This window comes from Microtus pennsylvanicus, chromosome 4 (genome assembly GCF_037038515.1).
Source record: "Microtus pennsylvanicus isolate mMicPen1 chromosome 4, mMicPen1.hap1, whole genome shotgun sequence".
Taxonomy (NCBI): domain Eukaryota; kingdom Metazoa; phylum Chordata; class Mammalia; order Rodentia; family Cricetidae; genus Microtus; species Microtus pennsylvanicus.
In genome coordinates this window covers 105592-133076 of record NC_134582.1, presented here as the reverse complement: position 1 = coordinate 133076, position 27485 = coordinate 105592, and the positions used below count along the sequence as shown (strand labels likewise).

Sequence of the window (27485 nt, the reverse complement as noted above, 5' to 3'; positions counted from 1 at the left end):
GTGCTAGACTGTGTGCTAGAAATTTTCCTGTGTTTGTCTTCATTTAAAAATCCTTCTGCACACTTCATCTCATGAGTCTTTAGAATTGTGTGTGTGTGTGTGTGTGTGTGTGTGTGTGTGTGTGTGTGTTTATGGGAAGTATAGATCATGAAACTAGGAGAGGGACCATGAGAGGGAAAGAAGATAAGAGAAGAGGGAGAAGGGCAAAGAGTAATCATTGTTTTTTTTCTGATTAATTATGCATGCACACGTCATCCACACACACACACAGACATTCATACATAGCACAGACAGAGACAGACACATTCACACACTCACAGACTTACCTGGGACGCGAACCTCGGGCACTGCAGGCGGCGCTCCAAACCTCTGAGCCAGCTCTCCAATGTAATCATTGTTTTGATAGTCACTTTTTATCTTTTCAAAGTATTTTCTGAAGTTCATATGTGAGATTATTAACTAATTATAATAAATTTTCATGGTTTTTTTCTAAGATTTTAATACTTAAAAACATTTACTTGGGTTTATGTAAATGCACTTTTTTTTTTAAGTAAAATGCTCATGTTACCTAGTTTTCTCTGTTTAAAAAGAACTTAGAAATATTTATTCTTTTCCTTATCAAGGCATTGCTTCAGAATTTGGAGTTCGAGGTTATCCAACAATTAAGCTGTAAGTTGAGTGTTGTATATTTATGTGTATATTTTAAATAGTTTACTCTTTTTACAATTTATTTATTCTAGTACTTTCTTTGGAGGTTGTAGGTTTGTGTTTTTAAACCAAGTGTGTGATCAAAGGTGAGAGGCTGTATATGTGTGTGAGGTGAACAGCTAAGTGAGTAACTGTATTCTGAGTGCTTGCTGTATATTATACATTTACACAACGAGGTATACATTCATAAATTATGAAAGGTCTCCTGAAGGACCACATTATATATTCTGCTTTGCATCCGCTAATCACATGAAACAGATTTCATTCTGGTATATTTAAAGAGACTTACTTCATCAGAGAAAAAAGAAATCAAGAAAAGGAAAATTGATAGATGTTAATTTTAACAGATGAGTATTTATCAAGTCTCGTAGAGAATTTAAGCTGAAAAAATGATATGGTGATTCTAAAGGGAATTGTTTTATAATGATTTTGCTACCTTTTGCTATTTTCATTGACCTTATTTTGGCATTATGAGTAGCTAAGCTTTCTTTTCAAAGTTATATTTATAAGTAAGCTAGCTTCCCCCAATACTTTAAAACCTCAGATTTTACAAGTTTAAGTAAGTATATTATTCTGGGTTTTTTTATTGATATTTTTCCTTTGTTTTTGAAAATGTTACAGTGTGTGTTAATGATCCTTTCTCTGTTATTAGGAGTTCTGTTTTGCTCATTAGTTGTTTTTTTCCTGTACAGTTGATTAGATATAAATTTATTTATTAACAGATTTCTTGGAAGATAATGTATGTTTTAGGGCTACTACTCTAGTTCCTAGTCCTTTTTTACCGCTTGATGGAGAGTCTAATTAAAACTACTCTGACTTAAGCCCTTTACTGTAAATGTGCAAATTACTCACTTTTTTTAGACAGTGCATACTAAAACTCAATACCACAGAGTAAAATGTATTCCTCTTGTGTGAGTGAAGTATATTCGTATGCATCTTAAGGTGCTGTTTATCAGAAGACAGTTGCATACTGTTTTACACAAGTGTGCTTCTTGTAAAGTTTCCCTTTATTTGGCATTTTGTGCATTTTAAGTTTATATTTCAGTAAATTATGATTGAGATTAAAAATGAAGAAAGTTAATTTCCAATTTTTATTTTTAAGATTGAAGGGGGACTTGGCATATAATTACAGAGGACCACGGACTAAAGATGATATAATTGAGTTTGCTCACAGAGTGTCTGGGTAAGTTGAAAAACCTTTAATATGTGAATTTACTATTTGAAAGAAAATTTATTTTAGTAGACCACATTGGAATACATATTTTAGATATAAAATGTGTTGTATACATGTATGAAACAACCTAAGGTTTTATAGCATATGCAGTGAAATTCTGTAAAGATGTATCATATTTTGTAATATATGTTAATTTTGTGTTTAAGGCCATTTTATTTTATGTTTAAAAGAATCGTTTTTTTCCTCCAGTGAATTTTAATACATTTTCTAATTTTTTATTATAACAGTCTTTTTTATTTATAAAAGACATCCTAAGCTAACCCCAACACCACCCTCAAGGGATGCTTGAAGTTGTGCCTAGTACCAGACCGTATGGAACGTGCTCTATTTCTTTCTCTCAAAATATCTTGTAAAGAAGCACTTGAATTCCTTTCTTTAGTATCTGTATTTCCCGTATCACTAACTTCTGTACTTTGGGTCCTTCGTTAAACAAAGTAAGAATTACTTACACTAAACTCGTGCAGTTCCTTCATAAGTCAGTCTGGTGACTCAAAAGGCTGTAAAATTGCTAATGGGCAGGTCTTGTATACACCATGCATACGCTGATCAAAGAGATGATTCACTGGCTTTCTATCTGTGTACCTTTGAGGGAAAATAGTATAGAGTAGGGTTTCATAATACTCAGAGCAGTGCACAATTTAATTTATGGACTGTTTCCTGTGAAAGCTTGTATTTAGTACTATCAGACCATAGTTGCTAAGGGTAATTGGAAACATGGGAAATGAAATTGGGAGGATTACTCTAACAATATTTTGAATCTTAACTTTTAAATATATTTTTCTTATGTAGTAATGCCTTATATCAAATTTTATTTCTTTTTCTCTAATTTCAGAATCTTAAGAGAAGCCCAGAATGTTCTTATTCTGATAGTCTTGGGATTCTATCCCGAGTTTGTGGTTCTGAAAATATTTTTTAGATTCACCTAAATTAATTTTTTTTACCATCACATTTTTTATGCCATCTGCAAAGTGATCTGACAGTATGTGTTTATCAGATGATATAGTTAGAACCCAGTGAGCCATTTGCATTGAATGACAAATATTTGACCTATTGCTGGTCAGGAAGTAGATCCTTTCACAAGCAATTCTTACTAATTTAAATGTGATTCTTAAAAAAAAAAACAGTCTATATCTTGCTAAGGTATAGAGAATATCAGTGTTTATAATTATATTTATGTGTTTCTCTTTTGAAGAACATTTGTCAAGATTAATCTATATTGCCTGTAAAGTTCTAGGCACTTTCATTTTAGCTTGGCAAGATAAATTATAAATAGCTTTAAGTTAAAACATGATAGTTTGTTGTATAAAATGATGCCTTAAAATATCTGTATAAATGCACAGAACTAAGAATAATTTATGTTAAAGTTTGTGATGCTTATATGTGTAATTTCCGTTGTATTTTCTCGTTGTGATTGCATATTTCTCTTCGTTTACTTTGTGAATAAATTTTGAAATGGTTTGGTTGGAGATGAGTACTAGCGAGATGCACTTAACCCCCATGACTTCAGGTAGCTTTATGTTTTGCAGTTATGTTAATTTTTCTTTAACTCTAAAAAGGAATGCTCCTGATGTGAGGGTGCCTCTGGAGTAGGGGAGATTTCGTGACTCAGTTCTAATGTTGCATCACTTACTGGTTAATTATGAAGGATTGAAGCAGAAGCTAGGGAGAGTTATGCAATGACCTTAAGAGCTGTGTGTTTGGAAAGTGTTTGCCTTTGCAAAATAGGTTCTGTTCATTTTGTAAGTTTTGAGTACTGAAAGTATGATAATCTATACCATATTTAAAAGAAAAAAGCATTTACTCATTTCTTAACTGTATTTTATAAGTGATATGTTTTATAATACTCTTTAGTATTGATGTATTCCTTTTTTTAAATGTCTTTGATAAATTCCATAGAAATATTTTCTCTTTGTATTATTGTGTAACTATTGCTACATTTTATTTTTCTGAAAATAACTAATAATAATATAAATTGAAAGCTTGGGTCTTTGACCTCCATAGGGTATTTAAGAAGTATATAACATTAAGATTGAATCATATTATATAAATTTTAATTGTTTTTATTTTGTTTTGTTTTTTGAGACAAGGTTTCTCTGTGTAACTTTGGAGCCTGTCCTAAAACTCTCTCTCTCTCTGGAGATCAGATTGGCCTTGAACTCACATAGATCCACCTACCTCTGCCTCCCAAATTTTGGGATTAAAGACTTGCACTACCACCACCTGGCTAATTTTAGCTCTTGTTGACTCCTGGGATACTGTTTCATAATCTGTTTCTTTAAAATATGCTTTTGAAAAGGAAATTTTTTCATGTGAATTGTCTTGCTTTTAGTCAAGGTCTGTAAATGAATACTCATTGTGTCTTACTAATCAGAAATATTATTGATGTTTTTCTAAAGAAATATATTTGAAACTGCCAGATTTAATTCTGGGTACTACATAAAGCATGACTATGTATTACACAAGCACCATAGACTGAAATTTTACTTGAGTAGATTTGAGATATACTTAAGAGCAGATAAAACATTGCTAGCACTATAAACATTATCAGCTATCACATAATTGGAATGAATTGTGCACTGTCTTGAGTTCATACCCATTTGTTTTCTTTTCAAATAGAGCTCTGATTCGGCCACTTCCAAGTCAACAAATGTTCGACCATGTACAGAAGAGGCATCGGGTATTTTTTGTTTATATTGGTGGAGAATCACCCTTGAAAGTATGAAGTTATCTTTTTTTCCACATAAGCATACATATTGTAATTCTTTTTACTGTACAGTTATGATTTTATGAAAACTTGAAAGCAAAATATTTTAGCTTATCTAAATATTTTTCACAATGAAAATACTTTCTTTAATCCCCCTTACTAAATTTGCCATTATGAAATTGAGGTAAGTGAAAAATTTGAGAAAATATTCCCTGCCATAGTAATTTTTATGTAACTAACTTCATTATTTAATTTTAACATTTTTAAACACTTTAAGTGAAAGACTGGAAACTGCAGTGAAATGGTAACTTTGTAAAACAAAACACTGTGCCTAAGTTTCCTTAATGTACATGTGTTTCTGCATACCTTGCGTACTATGATCACCATCATCATTATCCATCATTGTTAATCCGTTAATAACCTGAATCTACTTTGTGTTATAATTTATGAGTTCTCTTTGATGGAGAGGGTAGGAGCACTTAATTGCTGTGATTGTTTGTGGTCATAACAGTGTATTTTGTTTGGTTATATTTTCTCCTTTCACTGAAAGGTGACATGGTAAAAACTTCTTATACTGCTTATAAATAGCTTTGATTGTTAAATGAGAACCAAATTTTAATTTTTGATATTCAAGATATCTTTTTTCTGTTTGTATTATCATAGGAGAAATACATAGATGCTGCATCAGAATTAATTGTATATACATACTTCTTTTCTGCCTCAGAAGATGTGATTCCTGAGGTAATATTTAATATCTGGTTTAATGACAAAAAATTACTCATAAGAATTAATATTTGATTTTATGTATCTGAGAAATTTTTACTTTTGGTGTCAGATTATTTATAATTCATGAGCCAGTACATCCACAATCATGGCATATAAAGACTGTCGTGTTTAGTAACTTTTTTCTCTATGAAATAACTGGTGAGCAGTGATATACATCAAACTCCAAAGATGCTTGTAAGTATGCTGCAAATACAGTCTTCTCTTGGCCTTTCAAACACTATAGTAAATAAATATTACAGAAACAAATTTTCATTGATACTACCAAAGTAAATAGGTAGTTTGAGAGTTGGAATAGGTAAGGATGGACAACTTTTCTGCATTTCTTTGTCCAAAAACTAAAGGCAGGAAGAAAAGAAGAGAGGGAGGTCTCTGAGTAGAAAATATTTGAACTGAAAACTGCCTGATGTGAAAGAGCCTCACACAGGTCTATGAACAGAATATATCAGAAACAAGAACATGCCTTGCCTTTCTGAGGAACAGTGCAGTAGCCAGTACTGTGAGAAGGAAATAGAAGCAAGCAGAAAACAGATCCTGTCTTGGGCAGCATAGTGTGTATAATGAAGTTGAACTTCATTTGAAAATACCAAGATCACAGTGAATTGAACAAGTGTGAAAGTAGGTCCAGAGATCAGTTGACCTTTGAGCTTGAGAGTCAATAAGAAAGCAGGGAAATATGAAATAATTTAAGAATGTTCACTGATACAGTGCTTCTCAAGCTTCCTAATGCTGCAACTCTCATGTTATAGTAACACCCAACCATAAAATTATTTTCATTGCTACTTCATGACTAATTTTACTACTGTTATGAATTGTAATGTATATATCAGAAATGCAGAATATCTGATATGCTACCCCTGTCAAAGGGTAGTTCAACCACAAAGGGGTTTCAACCTATAGGCTGAAAACCACTGGTCTAGTACATATCTCGATTCTTATATTATAATGGGAATTCTGGAATCATTTGAGTTTGTTGAAGAACCTCTATTTTTTTTTTTTTTAATCTAAATCCATTCCAGTTTTCCTAGTTTGTTTTAAGACATGTTGTTTTTCAGAGCAGATCATGTTCATATCCTTAATTTGAGATTTCTCCTTTGTAGCTCTAAGTATTGATGTTTATATTTTACAGTGAGACCCTCCCATTTTGTTATTCAGGCATATGATTTTTAGCAAACACAACTAGTTGTATAACCACTACATCTTTGAAGATGTAGAATTAGCTGGGCAGGTTATTGTACACCTGGAGATAGAAGCAGCAGCTCAAGGCCAACCTGGGCTACGTTAAACTTTGTATTTAAAAAACAAAGAAACAAAAAACTAAAAATATAGAGAACAGACCGACTACCCCATGCAATGTGTTAGTGAACGTCAAGGAATGTAGGAGACAGATGAATATACAGCTGGATTATCTGCAACAAGTTCTTCAGGAAGGACTGCTTTGTTGCTTTGTAAGGGAATATTGCTTTGTGTTGAAAATAGAATGTTTATATCATTTTTGTGGATGAGTTGCCAAGAGCAAATGGATCTAGTCATGTTTAAGAGCTTTTTCACTACCTAAGGTGGTTCTTTTTATGATGTTTAAATCTTAGTCATAATGTTTCAAGACCCTTTATTATATGGCCTCTGTGCTGAGATGAACCTGGATCCTTTTATTTGTTGTTATTTTTATATTTCATGTGTTCATGGGCAATTGCTTAGCCAAATTATTTGTCTTCTGATAGTCATAATTTTACCTTAAATAAATGCAAAATAGAAAATGTACCTTTAGGTGAAATATTATGAATGACAATTGTGTTTCAAAAGCACTTTATAGAGTTCTTCTTTCCTAATGTCATTCATAATTATCATAAGCTTTGTGATTCTAGAATGCTATCATGCTATCCACACACTTGGTGTTTCTAGAATGAGGCAGTCACCTCCCTATATAAAGTGGCTGCATATCACATAGCTGGTGAGTGGTGGGAATGACACCCTTAGGTAGGCGATTGAAGTGTTGGTCCTCCTGTTCTGTGCTCCAGAACCCTCCATCTTTTCCAAACCAGGATGCTATCTGTGTTCTTTTTTAAACTCTTTATGAGTAGTCTGATTTTTCTCACATTTCTGGGATGTACCTGAAAACATTCAGACAGAAAAATTGGCTGAATTTAAGATTATACTCTTTTTAGTCTTTTGTTGTTGTATATATGTTTCCTTGTTCTTTTCTTTCCTAGTGCTTTTGAAATTGTAGGTACTAATTGGATTGTTAGTGTTGATACTTAAACTTCTGATATTTTTCTGCAGTATGTGACACTGAAAGAGATGCCTGCTGTGCTTGTTTTCAAAGATAACACTTACTTTGTTTATGATGGTAAGTCCCAGAGCTTTAACTCATATAAAGCCTTTCATAATTGCAACATTGTTACAAAGGAGGTGTTTATAGAAGATTTTATGTGCCGCCAGTATCACAGTTCCCAATGGTAGATGATCTTTTTAACCCTTCAATAGCTTTTACATTAGTGCACTTTCATCCTTAGTTTCAGTGATTTTGTATGCGTGTGCGTGTGCGTGCATGCGTGTGTGGGGGTGTGTGTGTGTGTGAAATTATTTGCCAGTTTAAGAATAATATGTATGCAATTTCTATGCATTAAAATTTTCAGACTTGATTTTTAAGAGGGTAATTAACATTTCACCACACACAGATAAAATAAAACATCCTCAGAAAATAGAACCCTATACCGTCTTTAAGTATTTCTCCCCCTCTGTCTGAAAACACTTCCTTAAAGTGAATACTTAATTTCAGCTAAATTTTATTTTGATACCACCCATGCATCATAAAAAGAATGTTATAATACAACCCTAATACTCACAGTAATATTAAATGGTTAACTGGACCTTGCTGTATTTGCTTTAGTTTTGTTGTTTCTCTTTTGAAGCATTTCAAAGCAAATCCTAAAGGCATTTTGTTACTGTTTCATTTTTCTTTTTTTTTATTATTAAAAAAATGTGGGCCATATATTTAGGTAACCACTTGGTTATTGGACCACTAAAGACAAAGTTTTTTCTTTGTTTCAGTAAAGGAACATGTTATTTTGATAATTGTGCAGAAAAAAACTAAGCATCTCTTTTTTTTTTTTTTTGCTGGGTTTAATTGAACTAACTTTAATTTCTTGATATACAATCATCATTACTGTATATGCTGTTAGTATATAAGAGGTATACAGTGTTAACCTACTTAATGAAGGTCCTACATCACTAGAACATTAAATAAAGAGATTTATACAATGAAACAGAAAGTAGTTCATAGGCTCATTCATTCAGGGGTTAGTTATTTAATGTTTACAGTTATCACCAAACAGTCAAATGTTTGCTGTCAAAGGAACTTGAGAGGAATTATTCATACATAAAAATGAGAGAAAAGACATAACCCATATCTGTGTCTTTACCTTCCTTCTTTTTGATGACAGAACAGCTACTAGAGGTGCTCGCTATTGTTAATATTTTATGTATTTTTAAAGTAGAATATTTTCTTTTTTCTCCAAAGTTAAAATGCTTATTAACAGTATCTAAATTCAACCTTCTCATTTCATTACTCTAGTCCTGCTAAGAGGTCCTTAACACAGATACCTTCCTTTTTTACTTTCTTAGAAATTTAAAAAAAAAAAGTTATATCTGTTTATATTTTACATATTCTTTGTACCTGCCTAAGAAAGTTCCCTTCCTTTTGTCTTGCTTCCTGCTTCAGATGTCTTTTGTGCTTGAGATAGAAGTAGTAGGTGCAGTTTCTGCAGGTGTTGTACATGTCCAGCTTTGTTGCTGTTTCACAGACAGTATTTTGAAGTCTTCAGGTGGACAATAGGTTCCATAATGCCTCAGATGTTTACTCTGCTGCTGATTATTTGTGAATCTGGAAGCATTAGGATGCTTCAGGGACAGTTTATCTGAAGAGTTTTAAGTTTATCATATGCAGTCTTTAGCAAATTTGCTCTGGACATGGAATTAAGATTCTTGCCCAGTAATCACTTTGTAGTTTTAGGTTTGTTGCAAGGGAGAGGCTGCTTGTTCATCCCAGCCATCCGGCTAGGTTAGCCCTGAAATAACCACACAGAAATTGTATCAATTAAATCACTTGCTTGGCCCATTAGTTTTATCTCTTAATGGCTAACTCTCACATCTTGATTTAACCCATTTCTATTAATATGTATATCGCCACATATACATAAAGCAGTGGCTTACCGTGAAAGATTCTAACCAGCGTCCATCTCAGGCGGAGGATCCATGGCTTCTCCCTGACTCTGCTTTCTTCCTCCCAGAATTCAGTTCACCTACCTAAGTTCTGCCCCTATCAGGCCAAGGTAGTTTCTTTATCCATTAACCAATACAAGCAACAGATAGAAAGAAGGACCTCCTGTTTAAACAGAAAAAAAGGAAGATGGGCAGCTGGGATGAACAAGCAGGCCCCTCCCTACAACATAGGTACAGTTTTCTAACTTCTAAATTCAGCTCCACAAATACTTTTAATTTGACATTTATTCTGTAGGTTTGATTGCTTAAAAATAGTTTACTTGAGCCGGGCAGTGATGGCGCACGCCTTTAATCCCAGCACTCGGGAGGCAGAGGCAGGCGGATCTCTGTGAGTTCGAGACCAGCTTGGTCTACAAGAGCTAATTCCAGGACAGGCTCCAAAACCACAGAGAAACCCTGTCTCGAAAAAACCAAAAAAAAAAAAAAAGTTTACTTGGCTATATAATTAGCTATATAAGAGACAGGAAAAGCACACCTTTCAGTCAGTGGGTATAAAATAGTCAAAACACACTGATAGGCATTTAAAGACCCATACTTTTAATGGTTTTTTCATGTCATTATCATGTTTCCAAAAGTATTTCAGAACTCTATTTTTTTTTTTTCCAAGACAGGGTTTCTCTGTAGCTTTAGAGCCTGTCCTGGAACTAAATCCAATAAGGATGTAAATTTCCCCCTAAATACTATAGTTCCTGTCAGTCTAGGAAAGGAAGTACTTGATGTTGAAATAAAGCTCATGAACTATGTTTTATGTTTGTGTTGAAGTTGTATATATGAGAAAGAATTATAAACTAAGATAAAATCTAATAAACAGTACAGATTGCCAGGTAAAACCTTCACCAGGCTGTCATTTTAGGAGCGTATGTTTTCTTTGATCAGTCTGTAACTGTCTTTCCAACTTCATTTTTAAATGAATATTGAGATTATAATAACTGCATTTAACTTATGTAACTTACTTTTAAATTTATAAATGGAATTTTCAGCTTTTTACAAAATATATTCAGTTTTGTTTTAGGGGATTTTAATTATTTCTCTTATTTGAATTCTTTGTTAATTTTAGTTGGTGCTGTAGTAAATAATTGCATTGTTCATTAGTCCTTTCCTACATCTGATTAATAGAATAAACTACCTTAGAACCATCTTAAGATTTTAAAATAATAATACTGTATTAAATACTTTATTCACATTGCCAGATTGAGATAGTACAGCTATCTTGTACTCCAGTATATTTCATTTGCTTTGTTTTCAAGAGTATGAAGATGGTGATCTGTCCTCATGGATCAGCAGGGAGAGGTTTCAGAACTATCTTACTATGGATGGCTTCCTTTTGTATGAACTTGGAGACACAGGTAACAAGCATATGGCCATTCCTTTTTCATTACAGAATTTTTCTTTGATTGAATACTTAATTACTGGTTCTTTTAAAGCTGCATTTCCTAACTAAAGTAGACTTATGTTTACTAGGTCTGCTTTTTAAGAATTGAAACTTAGATATCCATACCACATTTATAAATATATGTTCTTAAATGTACTTTCATATGAGGATCAGTTTATTCTCTTTTCTTTTCTTTTTGGTTTTTCAAGACACAGTTTCTCTGTAGCTTTGGAACCTGTCCTAGAACTCACTATGTAGACTAGGGTGGCCTAGAACACATAGAGATCCTCCTGTCTCTGCTTCCTGAGTGCTGGAATTAAAAGCATGTGCTACCACTGCCCTGCTGAGGGTTTTTCTAACACCTAATGGTGATGAGCAAAACAAGGAGCATGGATGTTTAGTAATGAGGGGGAAAAAAACAAAACAAAACATAAAGCTTTGCATTAAAATGAAGCTTTACCAGCACTTGGGAGGCAGAGGCCTCTCTGAATTCTAGGCCAGTTTGGTCTATGAGAGCTAGTTCCAGGACAGGTTCCAAAACTACAGAGAAACTCTTTTTTGAAGAAGAAAAAAACAGAAGAAGAAGCTTTCTTACAATTTTCTAAAGTCTGCTTTTACTTGTGAGTAGGAATCAGTCATATTGTTTATTTCTTAAGGTCATGATAGAAAATTACAAATAAAGCAAGGAAATAAATAGAAGTTAACTACACATAAATAGAAAGTTCAGAACTTACAGGACACCTACATTTTTAGGAGAAAGTGTTGTGCATACTTAGACTAATTTTAAGTGGAATATCTATTTGTTGGTACCACATGTGTTTCCTCTCACAATTTCATGGTCATGGGTTGGAAGTGCAGCTATAGAGAAGAGACATTTGAAAATTAAATTAACACAGAATAAAAACTAAATGTGAAATATTTCAAGAAATGAAATAATCCTTATAGACTGATGTTTTCAACAAAAAGATAGGCCGGGCGGTGGTGGCGCACGCCTTTAATCCCAGCACTTGGGAGGCAGAGGCAGGCGGATCTCTGTGAGTTTGAGACCAGCCTGGTCTACAGAGCTGGTTCCAGGACAGGCTCCAAAACCACAGAGAAACCCTGTCTCAAAAAAAAAACAAAAAAAACAAAAAGATAACAGTGAGTTGAGATTGTATTGCTTAAAGATGTATTATGCTGGGCAAGATTAGAAAAAGCAGCAAAATAATGTAGAATTATGTGCTTTGTTTTGTTTTATACTTAATCTTACATTTGTGTTCCTGCCCTTGTCAAATAATACTCCAGTATATTTAGGTATAAACATTCATTTAACTTCCCTTATAACTCTGAAAAACTATTGTTTTCCTAAAATGAATGGGAGTTTCTTGAAGCTAAGGTATTTAGCTAGTAAACAGTGGTACCTTATTTTTGTTCTCCCAGTCCTAGGTATAGTGCTAAGAACATAACACTTCAACTCACACCAGCACCACCAGAGCACCACTGTTCTACCCTTCTGAATATATCAGTATGCATATAATGTATGTTTTACTTATACTTCAGGATCTGTAGTATATCGCTCAGTTTGATGCTGTGTACCATTTCTGGTAAATGGTGATTTATTGTACTAGCAAGTGGCCATGTAAAAAGCATTTCCTTCATGTTATAAACTATTGCATCTTTAGCACCAACAATTTTTTTTTCATTTTTTTTTTTGTTTTTTTGGTTTTTCAAGATGGTTTCTCTGTGTAACAGCCCTACCTTTCCTAGAACTAGCTCTTGTAGACCAGGGTGGCTTTAAACCTACAAAGATCTGCCTACCTCTTCCTCCTGAGTGCCGGGATTAAAAGCATGCACTACCACCACCTGGCTTATTTTTACTAATTTTTTTAAATCAATATCTTCTTTATGGTATAGCTTTTGACAAAATACTGTGCCAGTCTGTGTGTTGCATAACACATTTTAATAGAGAAATTACTACAAATTTATTATGATTTACTTCGTAGAGGAAATTTATCATTTGCAGTTGACTAATCTATTGGTCCAGGCTACAAACACTATATAATAATATGGTGGCTTAACTTTTTGTAACATGTAAAGGATGATTGGAATTAAAATCTAGAAACATATTCTGATAGTTCTCACTTACAACAGAAGTAATATTTGACAAGAGTGTGAATGTGTTATGTCATTCTCAATTCCAGGAGATGAAAGATATTATTTTTAATTTTAGGAAAGCTTGTGGCCATTGCAGTTATTGATGAGAAAAACACATCACTTGAACATACCAGGTATAGTTGCTTTGAAACAGATTTAACCTTCAAATGTCATTCATGTCTTGCTTTGCCTGTAATCATTTAGATAAAATGACAGATATTATAATGGAATAATTAAACTTTTTAACTGGGAGGTAAAATATTTATATATTTGTTCTCTTACAGATTAAAGTCAGTTGTTCAGGAAGTTGCTAGAGACTTCAGAGACCACTTCCACAGGTATGTGCATGTGTTCTGAAAGTTGTCTTTGTTAGAAATGTTGTCTTTGTGTAACTTGGTGTTACAGTAAAATAAATCTAAAACAGTAAGATAAATTGAGTAACCATAATCTCCGAAATTTAAATCTGAAATCTGAGATGCTCTGAGGTCTACATACATGAGCTTTGATATGACATTAAATAGAAAATTTTACAGCTACCTTCACATGGTATGATCAGAACACAGAGTCACCTTTAAAGGATTGTATGAAACTACTTCAGGATACATATATAAGGTATATATAGGAGAAAAAAAATTAATTCTGTAATTAACATTTTGGTCCCTGCCCTAGGGAGCTCATTGTTTATGTGCAAATGTTCCAAACCATGAAAACTTTCAGAAATGTGAAGCACTTCTAGCCCCAAGCTTTCCAGAAAAGAGAGTTCATCTCACACTTAGAAAGGTGAATCAAGAATTGCAGTAAATGACTAGGAGCTTCAGATCAACATGAGGATAAATGTATTGTCACGGCCACCCTTGGCCCGCAAGGATGACGTGACCACCGGAGCTCTTCTTGCTTTTTCAGGACTTTATTCACAGCAATTCATCTCCTTCTCCTTCTCTTTCTCTCCTCTCTCCTCTCTCTTTGACCTCTCTCCCTGGGCAAACCTCTCTCTTTCCCTCTCTCTCTCTGGGCAAACCTCTCTCTTTTCTTCTTCTCTCCCCTTTCTTTCTCCTCCGTGCAAACCTCTCCCAGCCCTTAAGTAGGCATGGGCTGCCAATCCCGGATTGCTAGGTGGGCATTGCCCATAGGCCCACGCATATGCAGGCAGCTAATGATCATTGCGTGATCATAGCATAGGTCAGACTTTAGCCATAGGAGTTGATTATACATCTCCATCAGTTGTGATTCCACGCAGCTCGCTACAGTTCCCCCTTCTGTTTTGTAAAGCAACAGGTAAGAGTAGAAGTCTGATCTCTGTTAAAAATGAAACATGTACTAGTGTTTGTCCAAGTGTCATCCACTCAGAGAACACTAGACCTGTCCGGTGCCTTTTTACAGAGGTGGGAGTTAGACACCAACCCACATGCAATCAGACTTGCTCTTCTTGAGGCTGATGTATGCTTACCTCAAGTGCAGTGCACAATCCCAGTCTGATAACCAAGCTTGAGGGGACTGTCCTGCTTCAATAGCCGTGAAGGCTTGAATGTTCATAACTGCATTGCAATGCTGTGAAACTTTTATGTGACAGATGCACCATAGGCATACCAGGGAGGCAAGCACCATTAAGCCTTGTTAGGGCTCTTATTCCCGCCCACTCCTTCAGATGATCCATGGAGTGCTCCAGGAAGATAGTTCTTCTGCCAGGCTGGTATCCATGCGTGTGGAATCTGCAGTCACAGTCGTCACTTGCAGCTTTTCCAGTTGTTGTTCGAATTCACCAGACCAATTACCTAAAAGATAGCTAGACAATTCTTTAAATTTTTCATATCACACACATCCCCAGATACTTCCATTCACAGCCAAGCTGAGCCAATTGCCACAGCTGCGGCTATACTTGCGGCAGCAGCAAGGGCAGTCAGAACTGGTAGCAGGGGGGCCAGCACAGAGGAGAGGAAGGGGAGGCAATCTTGCTTTCCCCTCCCTGGCTTTCCTCTGCCTGCTCCTGTCATTAGCAGTGGCTTTGCCATGACCCCAGAAGCAGTCAGAAACCACTGTTCCTTCAGCAGTCCCCTAAATAACATACCCCAGCTGCCATACCCCCTGGCACATTCATTCTTGTCAGCTGAGTGCATGGAAGACACCTTCTCCCTCGTGCACCTCTTTAGCTTCCCTAGCAACCCAGCTGATCCTGCTTCTGCTCTGAAAGGACCCTGCTTAAATTATCTTACAGGGAATTTGGCATTGTCAATCTCTCTGGCTACTTCCTGCTGAGCGGGGGACATTGCAGTCTTAAAGTATTTACTACAATCTACTGCCATTTTCCAGTCGCACTCGGACTCAGGTTGCAGCAACAGCAGGGGAGAGGCAAAGGCTCCTCCCCACCGAGCTGGAAGGTGGAGGCATGGCAGGGCGGAGCAGCCGCCCCTACCATCTGGCCCATTGCCCTGGGCTGGGACAGAGGTTCAGGCCAACAGATCTTACAGCCCTTCTACGCCCTGAGGCATCCATGCTGGGAGTGGCCTAGCTTCTGGCTTGTGGGTCCTCGAGGTAGATCCTCAGTGCTGCTTGGCCTTGGAGCCACCTGGAGCTCCTTGGCCTTGGAGCCTCTAGCTGCTCACACTCCACCGCAAACTCTGGAGGTCTTGGTAATTCAAACCACATGAATATCACTCCCTTCCTTAGCGTACCTTGTTCAGTGGCAAAATTCAGATCTCTACCAGGCTTATCCCAGGATGACACATTAAGATTGCCAGAGACGGCAAACCAAGAAGCAATTGTGTCACATTCTGTCAAAAAATTCTCCAAAGCGCTCTGTAACAGCTCGTTAAGAGCCAGAAAAATCAGGTGTGATGTTGAAGCACCCATTCTATTTTTTTTCTTTTTTTTAAATTTATTTCTTTATTAAAGATTTCTGTCTCTTCCCCCCCACCGCCTCCCATTTCCCTCCCCCTCCCCCAATTAGGTCTCCCCCCCTCATCAGCCCAAAGAGCAATCAGGGTTCCCTGCCCTGTGGGAAGTCCAAGGAACCCCCACCTCCATCCAGGTCTAGTAAGCTGAGCATCCAAACTGCCTAGGCTCCCACAGAGCCAGTACGTGCAGTAGGATCAGAAACCCATTGCCATTGTTCTTGAGTTCTCAGTAGTGCTCCTTGTCAGCTATATTCAGAGAGTCCGGTTTTTTTCCCAGGCTTTTTCAGCCCTAGGCCAGCTGGCCTTGGTGTGTTCCCAATAGAACATCCCCATTGCCTCAGTGTGTGGGTGCATCCCTTGCGGTCCTGAGTTCCTTGCTCGTGCTCTTTCTCCTGCTCCTGATTTGGACCTTGAGATTTCTGTCCGGTGCTCCAATGTGGGTCTCTGTCTCTGTCTCCTTTCATCGCCTGATGAAGGTTAATATTCAGGAGGATGCCTATATGTTTGTCTTTGGATTCACCTTCTTATTTAGCTTCTCTAGGATAGCGAATTATAAGCTCAATGTCCTTTAATTATGGCTAGAAACCAAATATGAGTGAGTACATCCCATGTTCCTCTTTTTGGGTCATGCTCAACTTCCTTAGCGATCAGGGAAATGCAAATCAAGACAACTTTAAGATACCATCTTACACCTGTCAGAATGGCTAAAATCAAAAACACCAATGATAGCCTTTGTTGGAGAGGTTGTAGAGAAAGGGGTACACTCACTCATTGCTGGTGGAAATGCAATCTTGTGCAACCACTTTGGAAAGCAGTGTGGCGGTTTCTCAGGAAATTTGGGATCAACTTACCCCTGGACCCAGCAATACCACTCTTGGGAATATACCCAAGAGAGGCCTTATCATACAACAAAAGTATATGCTCAACTATGTTCATAGCAGCATTGTTTGTAATAGCCAGAACCTGGAAACAACCTAGATGCCCTTCAATGGAAGAATGGATGAAGAAAGTATGGAATATATACATATTAGAGTATTACTCAGCAGTAAAAAACAAGGACTTCTTGAATTTTGCATACAAATGGATGGAAATAGAAAACACTATCCTGAGTGAGGTAAGCCAGACCCAAAAAATGAAGCGCCCATTCTAAAATCCCATTCTTAAACCGTCCACTTTGGTCGTGGCCCTCACTTTAAACCGTCCACTTTGATCGTGGCTCTGACTTTAAACCGTCCGCTTTGGTCACGGCCCTATTACCCCCACTCTCCCTTCTACTGGCGAAAGCAGAAAACCCGCTTTTTGTTGCGGATCCCCAATCTTTACCTTGAGGATTATTTGGTGTACCCCCTGACTGCAGCAAGTTCTGGGCTCCACGGAGAGAGGTTTGGAGGTTCCCCGTATGCTTGTCCCCATACAGGCCACCAACTGTCACGTCCACCCTCGTCCCGCAAGGATGACGCGACCACCGGAGCTCTTCTCATTGCAGTTTTATTCCAGGACTTTTTACACTTCTCTCTCTCTCTTCCCCTCTCTTCCCCTCTCTCTCCGTTGACCTCTCTCCTCTCTCCTTTTTTCCTCTCTCCCTTCCTCTCTCCCTCACTCTCCTCTCTCTCTCTGGGCAAACCTCTCTCTTTCCTTCTTCTCTCCCCTTTCTCCTCCGGGCAAACCTCTCCCAGCCCTTAAGTAGGCATGGGCTGCCAATCCCGGATTGCTAGGTGGGCACTACCCATAGGCCCACACATATGCAGGCAGCTGATGATCATTGCATGATCATAGCATAGGTCAGACTTTAGCTATAGGAGTTGATTATACATCTCCATCAGTTGTGATTCCACGCAGCTCGCTACAATCTATATCACATCTTACAAGTTAGAGAAGCTGTTCCCAGTCATTTATAATTAATTCCATTTCTGCTTCCTGTGAGTGTTTGACATGGAAGGAAAATATGCCCATAGACTTGAAAATATGAAACAAATCAAATGAGCAGTCACATGCCAGGTAGATGATTAAAACAAATATTCAAATTAACGAAATGTAAAAATTTACTTAGAAATGAGAAATTTTTCTGTGTTCCAGATTTTTGTGTTTCTTGCTGTCTCTAGTAACAGAAATAGATACTTGTACAATTCATTATTTTCTTTGTATTTCAAACCTACTGAAAGTTCATTGTATAGTTCTAATGGTACATGTGACCTCATCTGAGTGATCCTATTTCATGGTAAATCAGCTTTCCTTAACTACATTTTACTGAGAGCACATTTTCTTTCCCTGCCTTTTAAACATGCATGAGATGAAATATCTTAGAGTTTGTTGCTACTGCTCATGTACTTATCAAACCACAGTAACATAAACTTTATGTACATATCATAGAGATTTCCCTGTTCAGTATTTAAAGTTTATATGTTTACCAAATTCTTATTGTGTTGTGTACCTTTTTTTAAAATCTAATATTGTGTTCTTTCTCTTCTCTCTATTGTTGCTGATATCTTATAGAAATTTTCAGTTTGGCCATATGGATGGAAATGACTATATAAACACTTTGCTGATGGAGTAAGTTAAAGTGTTAATGGTTTTACTAGCAGTTTTTCCACTTTTGTATTTCTAATTTTGAGAGAATGGGAAAGACTTAATGGGAAAAACATGCCCCACCACCAAAAAAAATCCACATCATTTTCTTATGCTGACATTCTCCCATTAAATGTCTTATTTTTGTTTATAAATCCCTTATTTTGAATTTATTGAGATTCAGTTTTAATCTTTACTATGAAAGATTATTTCCCACTTCAACATTATAACTTGTAGCATTGTCAGATTATTCTACAATATGTATATTTGTGGGTTTTTATAATATATACCTTAATAATTTTAATAGGTAATTATGGGTTGGTAAAGTTATTCACTGGGTAGAGGCACTGGCATACAAGCCTGAGAACTTGAGTTTGATCCCAGTGTACCACAAGGTAGCAGGAGAGACCCCCATCTCTGAGTTGGTGGCTGACATCTACATGCAATTATTGAAGGTACATGAAGTATTTGACACTAGTATTTTTTTTTCAGTTTTAAAAGTTCATTGGTAGATTCATATGTTTGTAGAATAAATTTTATTTATATCCACCTCATTCTGTCCCTCTCTCTCTTTTATATCTTCTTTTTATGTGTGACCCAACTGAATTTAATTAGAGTTGTGTGAATGAGTATGTGGTAGGTTGTTGACTGGAGCATTGGTAATATTGCTGAAGAAAATGATAACCTCCTGACACGAAAGCCATTTACTTCAAATAATCACACAAGAAGGGATAGGGGCTCATAGGCGTCTCCCTCATTCATGCTGATGAAATGCTGACAGGACCATGTTGTTCCCAAGATGACACTAATGTTTTAATATCAAAAGCAAAATAGAGAGATAGAGAGCTGGCTTAGAAGTTAAGAGCACTGGTTGATCTTCTAGAGGTCCCGAGTTCAATTCCCAGCAACCACATAATGGCTCACAGCCATCTATAATGGAATCTGATGCCCTCTTCTGGTATAAAGTTGTACTTGCAGATAGAGCATGCATACATAAAATAAATTTTAAAATTTTACAAAAAAAATTGAAAAGCAATTGTTTATATATTAACTATATCCAATAGAACAATTAATGTTTATAGAAGTTTTAAGGTTGATCTTTTTTAAACCTAAGAGAAAATATATTCTGTATAATCTTATATTGTAGTGTATATACATCAGAGGACTTAATAAGATCATTTTAAGTCCTTTGCAGTGAATATATATGATTGATTAAAAAAATTTGCAACATTCCACAGCAATTTTATTCCAATGACTAGTATCATAATTCAGGGTTATAGTATCAACAGTAGATAAACATTTTTTAATACATTGTGGTATAGTAGAAAATCTAAGCGCCAATTAGAATCAGAACATAATTAGCTTAAGTTGCTAAGTTTGAAGATTATGTTAGTTTTTTGTCTCTGACAAATATCTGAGGGAAAGATTTTAAAGGAGGTTAGATTTATTTTGGCTATAATTTATAGGTTTCCGTCAGTGTTGGTGGTCACCATTGCTTTCAATCTAAATGAAGCATCATGGCAGCATGAGTGTGTGGCTGATACTTCTCACCTTAGATGTCTAAGAAATAAAAGAAGAAGAAAAAAAGGAGACAGACCATCAAGAGCACATTTCCAGTGACTTGATACATCCAACTAGATTTAATGGTTGAAGATTCCCCTACATACCAAGATAATATCACCAGTTGAGGATCAAGCCTTCCACACATGAATTTGTCCAGGCCATTTCATAATTCAAGCTATGATAACAGGGCTTTATGTGCTAAGATATGATCTGCTTTGATGAATATTTAAATATATATATATATATATATATATATATATCTTAAGTAGAATAACAAGAGACTACAGAGAATTCACAATACTGTTTATTCAACATGTTTTCTATATGTTAACTATACAAGGTACATGCTGAATTTTCTCATGTAATTGTCTAGCAAGTTAGGTACTGTTGGTATCCTTATTATATCAGAAAAAAAATTGCTTGTAAGAAGCTAATTACTTAACTGACATCCTGTAATGTTAAGAGAAAACTCCAGATGCAAACACAGTGTGACTCCAGATACTGTCCTCTTGCATGTGTTGGTTTTAGAGTGCCATCTGAGGTAGGGCTAAATGTTACTAGTATTCTATGTAATACTGTGCAGAAATTTATACTTTGTATAGCACAACTTTTATTCTTATATTTAATCATGTTGCTCAGGTGTTGTTGGAATATTTTCATACATTCTTGGTTAATGGGGTAATGGTAAATTTGATGCAAAATTTGAAAGTTTCCTGTAGGGCTGGAGAGATGGCTCAGTGGTTAAGAGCACTGTCTGCTCTTCTAGAGGTCCTGAGTTCAATTCCCAGCAACCACATGGTGGCTCACAACCATCTGTAATGAGATCTGGCGCCCTCCTCTGGTGTGTGGGCATACATGGAGGCAGAATGTTGTATACATAATAAATGAATAAATCCTTTAAAAAAAAAAAGTTTCCTGTAGACCACAGAGGTAAAAGTATTAAAAATCTGTTTTCTTCCCTAATTATAGCTACTTAGAGATGCATGAGCATTAGGGTATTATTATTGTGCTTAATACAATTTTTTTCTTTTTACTTGTTTTTAGTGAATTGACAGTCCCAACCATAGTTGTACTGAATACTTCAAATCAACAGTACTTTTTGCTAGATAGACATATTAAGGATACCAGTGATATGGTCCAGTTCATTAACAGCATTTTGGATGGTACAGTACCAGTAAGTAATTGACATTCATTTCAGAGGGATGAAGAGAAGGAGGCAGAAGATAAATTAGCAGATTTTTACCTCTGATTATGAAAAAAAATAGGTATTCATTGCCTGGAGGGAAGAGGGAATCAACTTCACCCACTGCATTTTCGTGTCTCATTCACTCAGTCTCATACTCTTCTGTAGCAGAGGCTCATAGGTACAAATGTCCTTCAAAGAGTGACTTGGAATACCTTTGCTTGTCATGGTGATGGGAAAAGTGCTCTTGGGCTCTAGGGTTGGATTAGAGATAATAAGAGGTTTGTGATGCAGAATAATGTTTTTTAGAGAATTTTCATGGCACATAACACCCTTTTTGGTAAATTTAATTAAGGCTAACTGAATTAAGTTACCATAAATAACTATTTTTTTTTAAGTTGTGAAAAACACCAGTTTACTAAGCAATCAAGAAATATATTCAGAATCATGGCTCCAACAAAGAATTCTAAAAATAATCATATGGAAAAATTGTCATAAAGACTACATGATCTTAATTTTCTTTTTTCCCTTTGTTACTGTAATTCTTATTGCAGTATTTCTCAAACTAGGTTGCAAGTTATATTAAAAGTCATGAAGTCCTGCTCAAGTGTACTAGCACACATCTTAATTCAGTGAAAAAATCAGGAAGGGTCTTTGTTACTTCAATAGTATTTACTGTTTTCCTATATTTTTGTTTCAGTTTTACACAAACATTGAAAAGCCAACTTGCTTACCTACGTTGGTTTAAAACCAATAAATTGGGGGAAACTCTCTTAGTCACATAGTAGCAATATGATATATAGAGAGATGATATTTTTATTATTATAACAAATTCATTTGTAGTAGTGTGAGCCCTTCTCTTAGTGAAACCTCATCAGATCTTTATAATAAAGATTACATTGGTCCTGTAGCTTAAGAATTCAAAGAATGGGCCAGAATTCTGGGATGGCTAGATGCCAGAGTTGATTTCCTCAAGAACTTTTCTATTTCTCAGCACTCTCTGTTGAGTTCCATCTGCAGGAAGATGCTGCTACTTAGTAGGAAAGTCTTCAGCCACAGTGTGTTTACACAGCCCAGAGAAATGTAAAGCTTGTACAAGCCTAGAGAGGGTGAACCCACTTCCAGCAAACCACAAGGATCATGAGAAAGGGCAGAATGAGTTTTTAGGGTGCATTAGCATGATACACTAGGAATGTAGGACATGAGGGGGTATAAATATTTATCATGAATTTAGGGGTGATATGTGTAATATTTTGTAAGTCAATTTTATGGCTTCCAGTTACATGATTATGTATCATAAAATAGAGTACTAGAATATGCATAACATATTTTATTCTTCTTATATTGAAGGCCCAAGGAGGTGATAGCATTTTGCAGAGATTGAAAAGAATAATGTTTGATGCCAAATCTACAATTGTGGTAAGTTCTGACAATTAATTTAATATTCTTGATAACTGAAAAACTTGAGGTTCTCAGTCACCTCTCTCTTTCCACATACCTACCTTTCTTTAGAGGCAGACTTAAATTATAGACTGAAAATGTGGCAGTAAATCTCTAAGAATGTCTTTCTTTATTTGTTCACCCCAGATGTCATGCTAGCTGTTCCATGTCACTTTTCATTTGTTGAGTCCTAGACCTCCATGAAAATGTAGCTAGCATTCTTTATTATTAAGAGTTCATATAGACAATAACCATCTAAGAGATCTTCATGAGTAATGCGAGCAAAAGAAGGATCTTTATTAAATATTCAGGCTATTTGGTTCCTTTTCCTGTTGCCAATAGCCAGTTCTGCACACATGTACACTCACATGTGCATCTATGAGCATAGTTTTTATCTTGGAGTCTTTAACATGGTATGTATTGCCCTACGTATGTATTTGTTGAAACTAAGTTCAGTAGCAGTGAGTTGAAATTTAAGTAAGTGGCCTTAAATTTACATCGTGCTTTTTTTTAAGTTATAAACTGAGTGGCCCATTAGCTCGTGCTTCCTATTAGCTCTTATAACTTATATTAGCCTATTATTCTAATATATGTTAGCCACATGGCTCAGTACCTTTTTCAGCAGGGCAGGTTACATCCTGCTTCTTTGGTGTCTGGACAAAACTGCAGAAACAGCTTCCTTCTTCCCAGAATACTCCTGTTCTCATTGCCCCCCCATACTTCCTGTCTGGTTATCCCGCTTATACTTCTTGCCTGGCTACTGGCCAACAGTATTTACTTAAAACATAATTGACAGAATACAGAATTGTCTCCCACCATTAGACTTTCTGGTGGAATTACATTTGGCTCTCTTGATGGAGGGCCTCTGTAAAACTTCTCTTAGGAGTGGAGGGGGAGGGGGACAGTGGGAGGGAATGGGAGGAGGGGGAAATTTGTAATTAATTAATTAAAAAAAGAAAAAGAATAGACAGGTTTTTACTAAGCTATCCTCAGAGCTCTTGGCATTTTTCTCAGTTTTTAATCTTTTATCATCAATGTACATAATGAGACAAGTGAAGCTTTTAAGTTTTAAATTATCTTAAAAGTAATAAAAGTCAGTGTGATTACAATTTTTGTTTAAAACACACTTTGCTTCTCTTTTCTATGTATATGTCGATGATAGCTCTGAAATTTGGTATTTAATTAGTATTAAGTGTTTTACAGAGGCCCTACATCGTGCTTTTTATGTCAGAATTCTGTTCAAGTGCAACTGAATTCTCTCCCCACAGTCCATATTCAAGAGTTCTCCACTTTTGGGCTGCTTTCTCTTTGGCCTGCCACTTGGTGTCATCAGCATTATGTGCTATGGAATCTACACAGCTGATACAGAAGGAGGCTATATAGAAGAGCGATATGAAGTGTCCAAAAGCGAAATGGAAAATCAGGAACAAATAGAAGAGAGAAAAGAGCAGGAGTTCATCAGTGGAAAATCTCTAGTGCCTACTATGCAAGAGCCCAAGGATGTATTAGAAAAGAAGAAAGATTGAGACTTCACCGGAAAAAAATTGATAGGATTTCAAATTATTAAAGAGTATTTATTGAATTTAGAAATTTAATCATGATCTATTTACAGAAGAGAACATGTTACTTGTATTTTGCTAATAACAACTGCATGAATTAAAGTAATCCTTCCATAAGTGGGAACTTATTTGGAGCACAGAGATGAAGAGTTTGTTTAAAACAAAACCAGATCATTGTGTCAGTTTACCTTAAAGATGCCCATTCTGTTCACACTCCTTTTTGTGCATGTTCTATGACAAAGTTAAAAAAACTTGGACAGAATATTATCTTGACAATTGGGGTGGAAGATATGTGGTTTTACGGAGAGAAATAGTGTTTCACCTACTATGTCAAGTCTCTTATATTTTGGATAAAATTTATATAAACAAATTAAGTCTTTAAAATTTAGATGTTTTAAGAGAAACTACTAACTTTTTCCATGTATAAAATTTAAGATTCTGAGTTTAAAAATAGTGAGGATTTTATATAGCATAGTGATTTTATTTTATTAGTTGTTTTTAAAGGAGAAATGTTACTTTTTTACTTATACTCAGTTGCATTATTATAATACTGGCTTATGGTCCAATGAAGTGGGGAAAGAATCTTTGACCTTTACAGAATGACCAGGGTATGTGGGGAGTGGTGGCTTTAGCCCTGCCCTGTGCTGCTCAGCAGGGTGCACTGTCCGTCACTGCAAGAAGTAGAAGCCCTCTGAGTACACCTTGCTTTTAACCAAAGCAACGTAGTATTTTGTTCTTTTATTTTTATTTTATAGCGTGACATTACTTCTAAAATTTCTATTATTTAAGAATGTTTTCAGAAGTAATAAATCATCAGCACTTGGGAGGCAGAGGCAGGCGGATCTCTATGAGTTCGAGATCAGCCTGGTCTACAAGAGCTAGTTCCAGGACAGGCTCCAAAACCACAGAGAAACCCTGTCTCGAAAAACCAAAAAAAAAAAAAAAAAGAAGAAGAAGAAGTAATAAATCATGTTTTTATGATATATAAACTAATAATTTAAAAATTACTGCCACATCTCTGTTGTGGGAGGCCATGACATGTCAGTGATACAATCAGCATATTAAACTTGGATGTCAGGAACAAAGAGATCCATGTTCCCTTCTCTAGCCTCTCAACTTTGCCTCCGTGACATTCATGACCTCTCATCTTTGATCAGAATGCAGTCTAAGACTGTCTAAGAGTGGGTATTTTGTGAGGACATGTTTACTAAACATTAATTTGTTAATTTTGAAGCCTTCATTTTAGCTCATCTTAGAATTTTTATTAGATAATATTTAGGTGGCTGTTCTTTGAGTAGTTTAGGATTTATTGAAAGGATCTGCTGAACATTTGCAAACATGGTTTGCAGTTCTAACACTGTTGTTACTTAGGGCTTTTTTGGTAACCAGGGGAGTTTCTGCCTTCTGATGCAATATTAATCAACACTGAACTGAAACTGTCTGTAGAGCCAGGAAATTGCTAGTCATAGTTTGTATCCAGGTATTCTTTTCATGTTTTAAAAAACATCTATTTTTAATATTTAATCAGCCATAATTAACTTTATTGATAATGGTATAAATATAAAGTTACAGGAAATTTCAGAAAATAGAAAATATTTTCAAATGGAAGCTGGAGGTGAACACTGTTCATAATTGCTGTGAAAAGTAAACTCCTCCAAAGAATAAAGACTCCTTGGGAAGACTTCATGATAGTTGTCCGAATGGAGGAAAGACCTGAAGTTTATACAAGATGATTCATTTATGATACTCTATGGCATCATTAGAGAGACATGAGGAAATAGGGAGTACCACTAATAAATTTTATTATTTTCATCACTATCAAAAGTTATGTGTATTTTGTCTTATCAATCATAACTTGTAAATAAGTTCTCAGTAGGAAAAAAGATAAGGCACAGCTTTGTATCAGTAAACAGAAATACAGAGGTAGTTTTGGGGAATTTTGTTTCGTTTTTGTTTTTGGCAATACTTTTCTTGAATGAGTATTTTGGTTCTATATTGTGAAACAACTTCATACTGATCCTCAGAGTATTTGTACTTTCAAAATGTTTTCATTGAGGAAAAAAACCCAATGTGTAAGTGGTTTATAAGTGAATAGTTTCATTTCTTCTTGTATTAAACTTATACTTTTTGCTTATTCTTGAGGATATTTTTATCTGCATTGTCAGGTTGCTCACATAACAAAATTTAAAGTTTGTTCACGCATGTGTTTTTCTCATTGATGTGTTATTCTTAAATACTGTTTGCTTACCAGGAGAACATACTACAGAATCAAGGCAACTTCTTCATAATCTAGGAAAAGATTGATCCTCTAATTCAGTGATAAATTTCATGGTTAAATACCAACAAAAGAGTCCTTTCAGGAATTGGAATTCCACCTTTTCTTTCATGTGTAAAGTTCTGATTTTTGAAATTCAAAAATTTAGCTCTTTGTGTGCTCAAACAACATTCAAGAATATTCCAGAGAGTGTTCATGCTTAGTCCAGCATCTCTTTCTGAAATCCTTTATTGTGTATGTCAATAGGTTTGTACCTTCTATTGTTTGAAACTTCTTTGAGATTTATTAGATATATAGGTTTTGTTTTCCTCCTCTCTTTAAAGGACATTTGGACCTGGTTTAGAAATGCCAAATAAGTAAAGATGATGAAAGGACTCTTAAGAGCTGAAGCAATTGCGTCTGTTGTTTCTTATTGCCTGTGATGTTTCTGAGATTTTGACTTGGTAGCTCTTGGTTTTAAAATATTTTTATCAGTGTTTTCTGATGAAATGGACAGGGAAAAAAAATCACTCAGCTATTCTTATGCAGAAATTGTTAAGCCAGTATAAGATGTTAAGATTTAAGTGGAGGGACTGAATTTGTCATTTTATTTTTTACAAATATATATATTTTTTTCTGAATGTTTCTGAGTCCCAAGAATGAGCAAAATAATAATAGTAATTTTCTAGTTTGGACTAAGCTATAAAGGTTTTTGAAAGTCTGTATTACTACTAACTTGTTGAATTGTGATAATATGCCTTATGTCATCAATTGCAAACTTTTCTTTTTCTAAAATAAATTAATTAAAAACACGA

At 35.5% G+C, this 27485-nt stretch overlaps 1 protein-coding gene across 1 annotated transcript in view; it reads left to right on the top strand.

The window, feature by feature from the left end:
- The window catches only part of Tmx3 (thioredoxin related transmembrane protein 3), a 37928-nt gene extending 10443 nt beyond the window's left edge, over positions 1-27485 (top strand). Inside the window, exons 5-16 of the mRNA XM_075968100.1 lie at positions 624-669; positions 1811-1891; positions 4559-4658; positions 5310-5387; positions 7710-7776; positions 10958-11056; positions 13292-13349; positions 13500-13553; positions 18600-18656; positions 21279-21408; positions 22768-22836; positions 24126-27485. Coding sequence (XP_075824215.1) covers positions 624-669; positions 1811-1891; positions 4559-4658; positions 5310-5387; positions 7710-7776; positions 10958-11056; positions 13292-13349; positions 13500-13553; positions 18600-18656; positions 21279-21408; positions 22768-22836; positions 24126-24383 — 1097 coding nt within the window. The 3' untranslated portion in view covers positions 24384-27485. The remainder of the gene's footprint in view (positions 1-623; positions 670-1810; positions 1892-4558; positions 4659-5309; positions 5388-7709; positions 7777-10957; positions 11057-13291; positions 13350-13499; positions 13554-18599; positions 18657-21278; positions 21409-22767; positions 22837-24125) is intronic.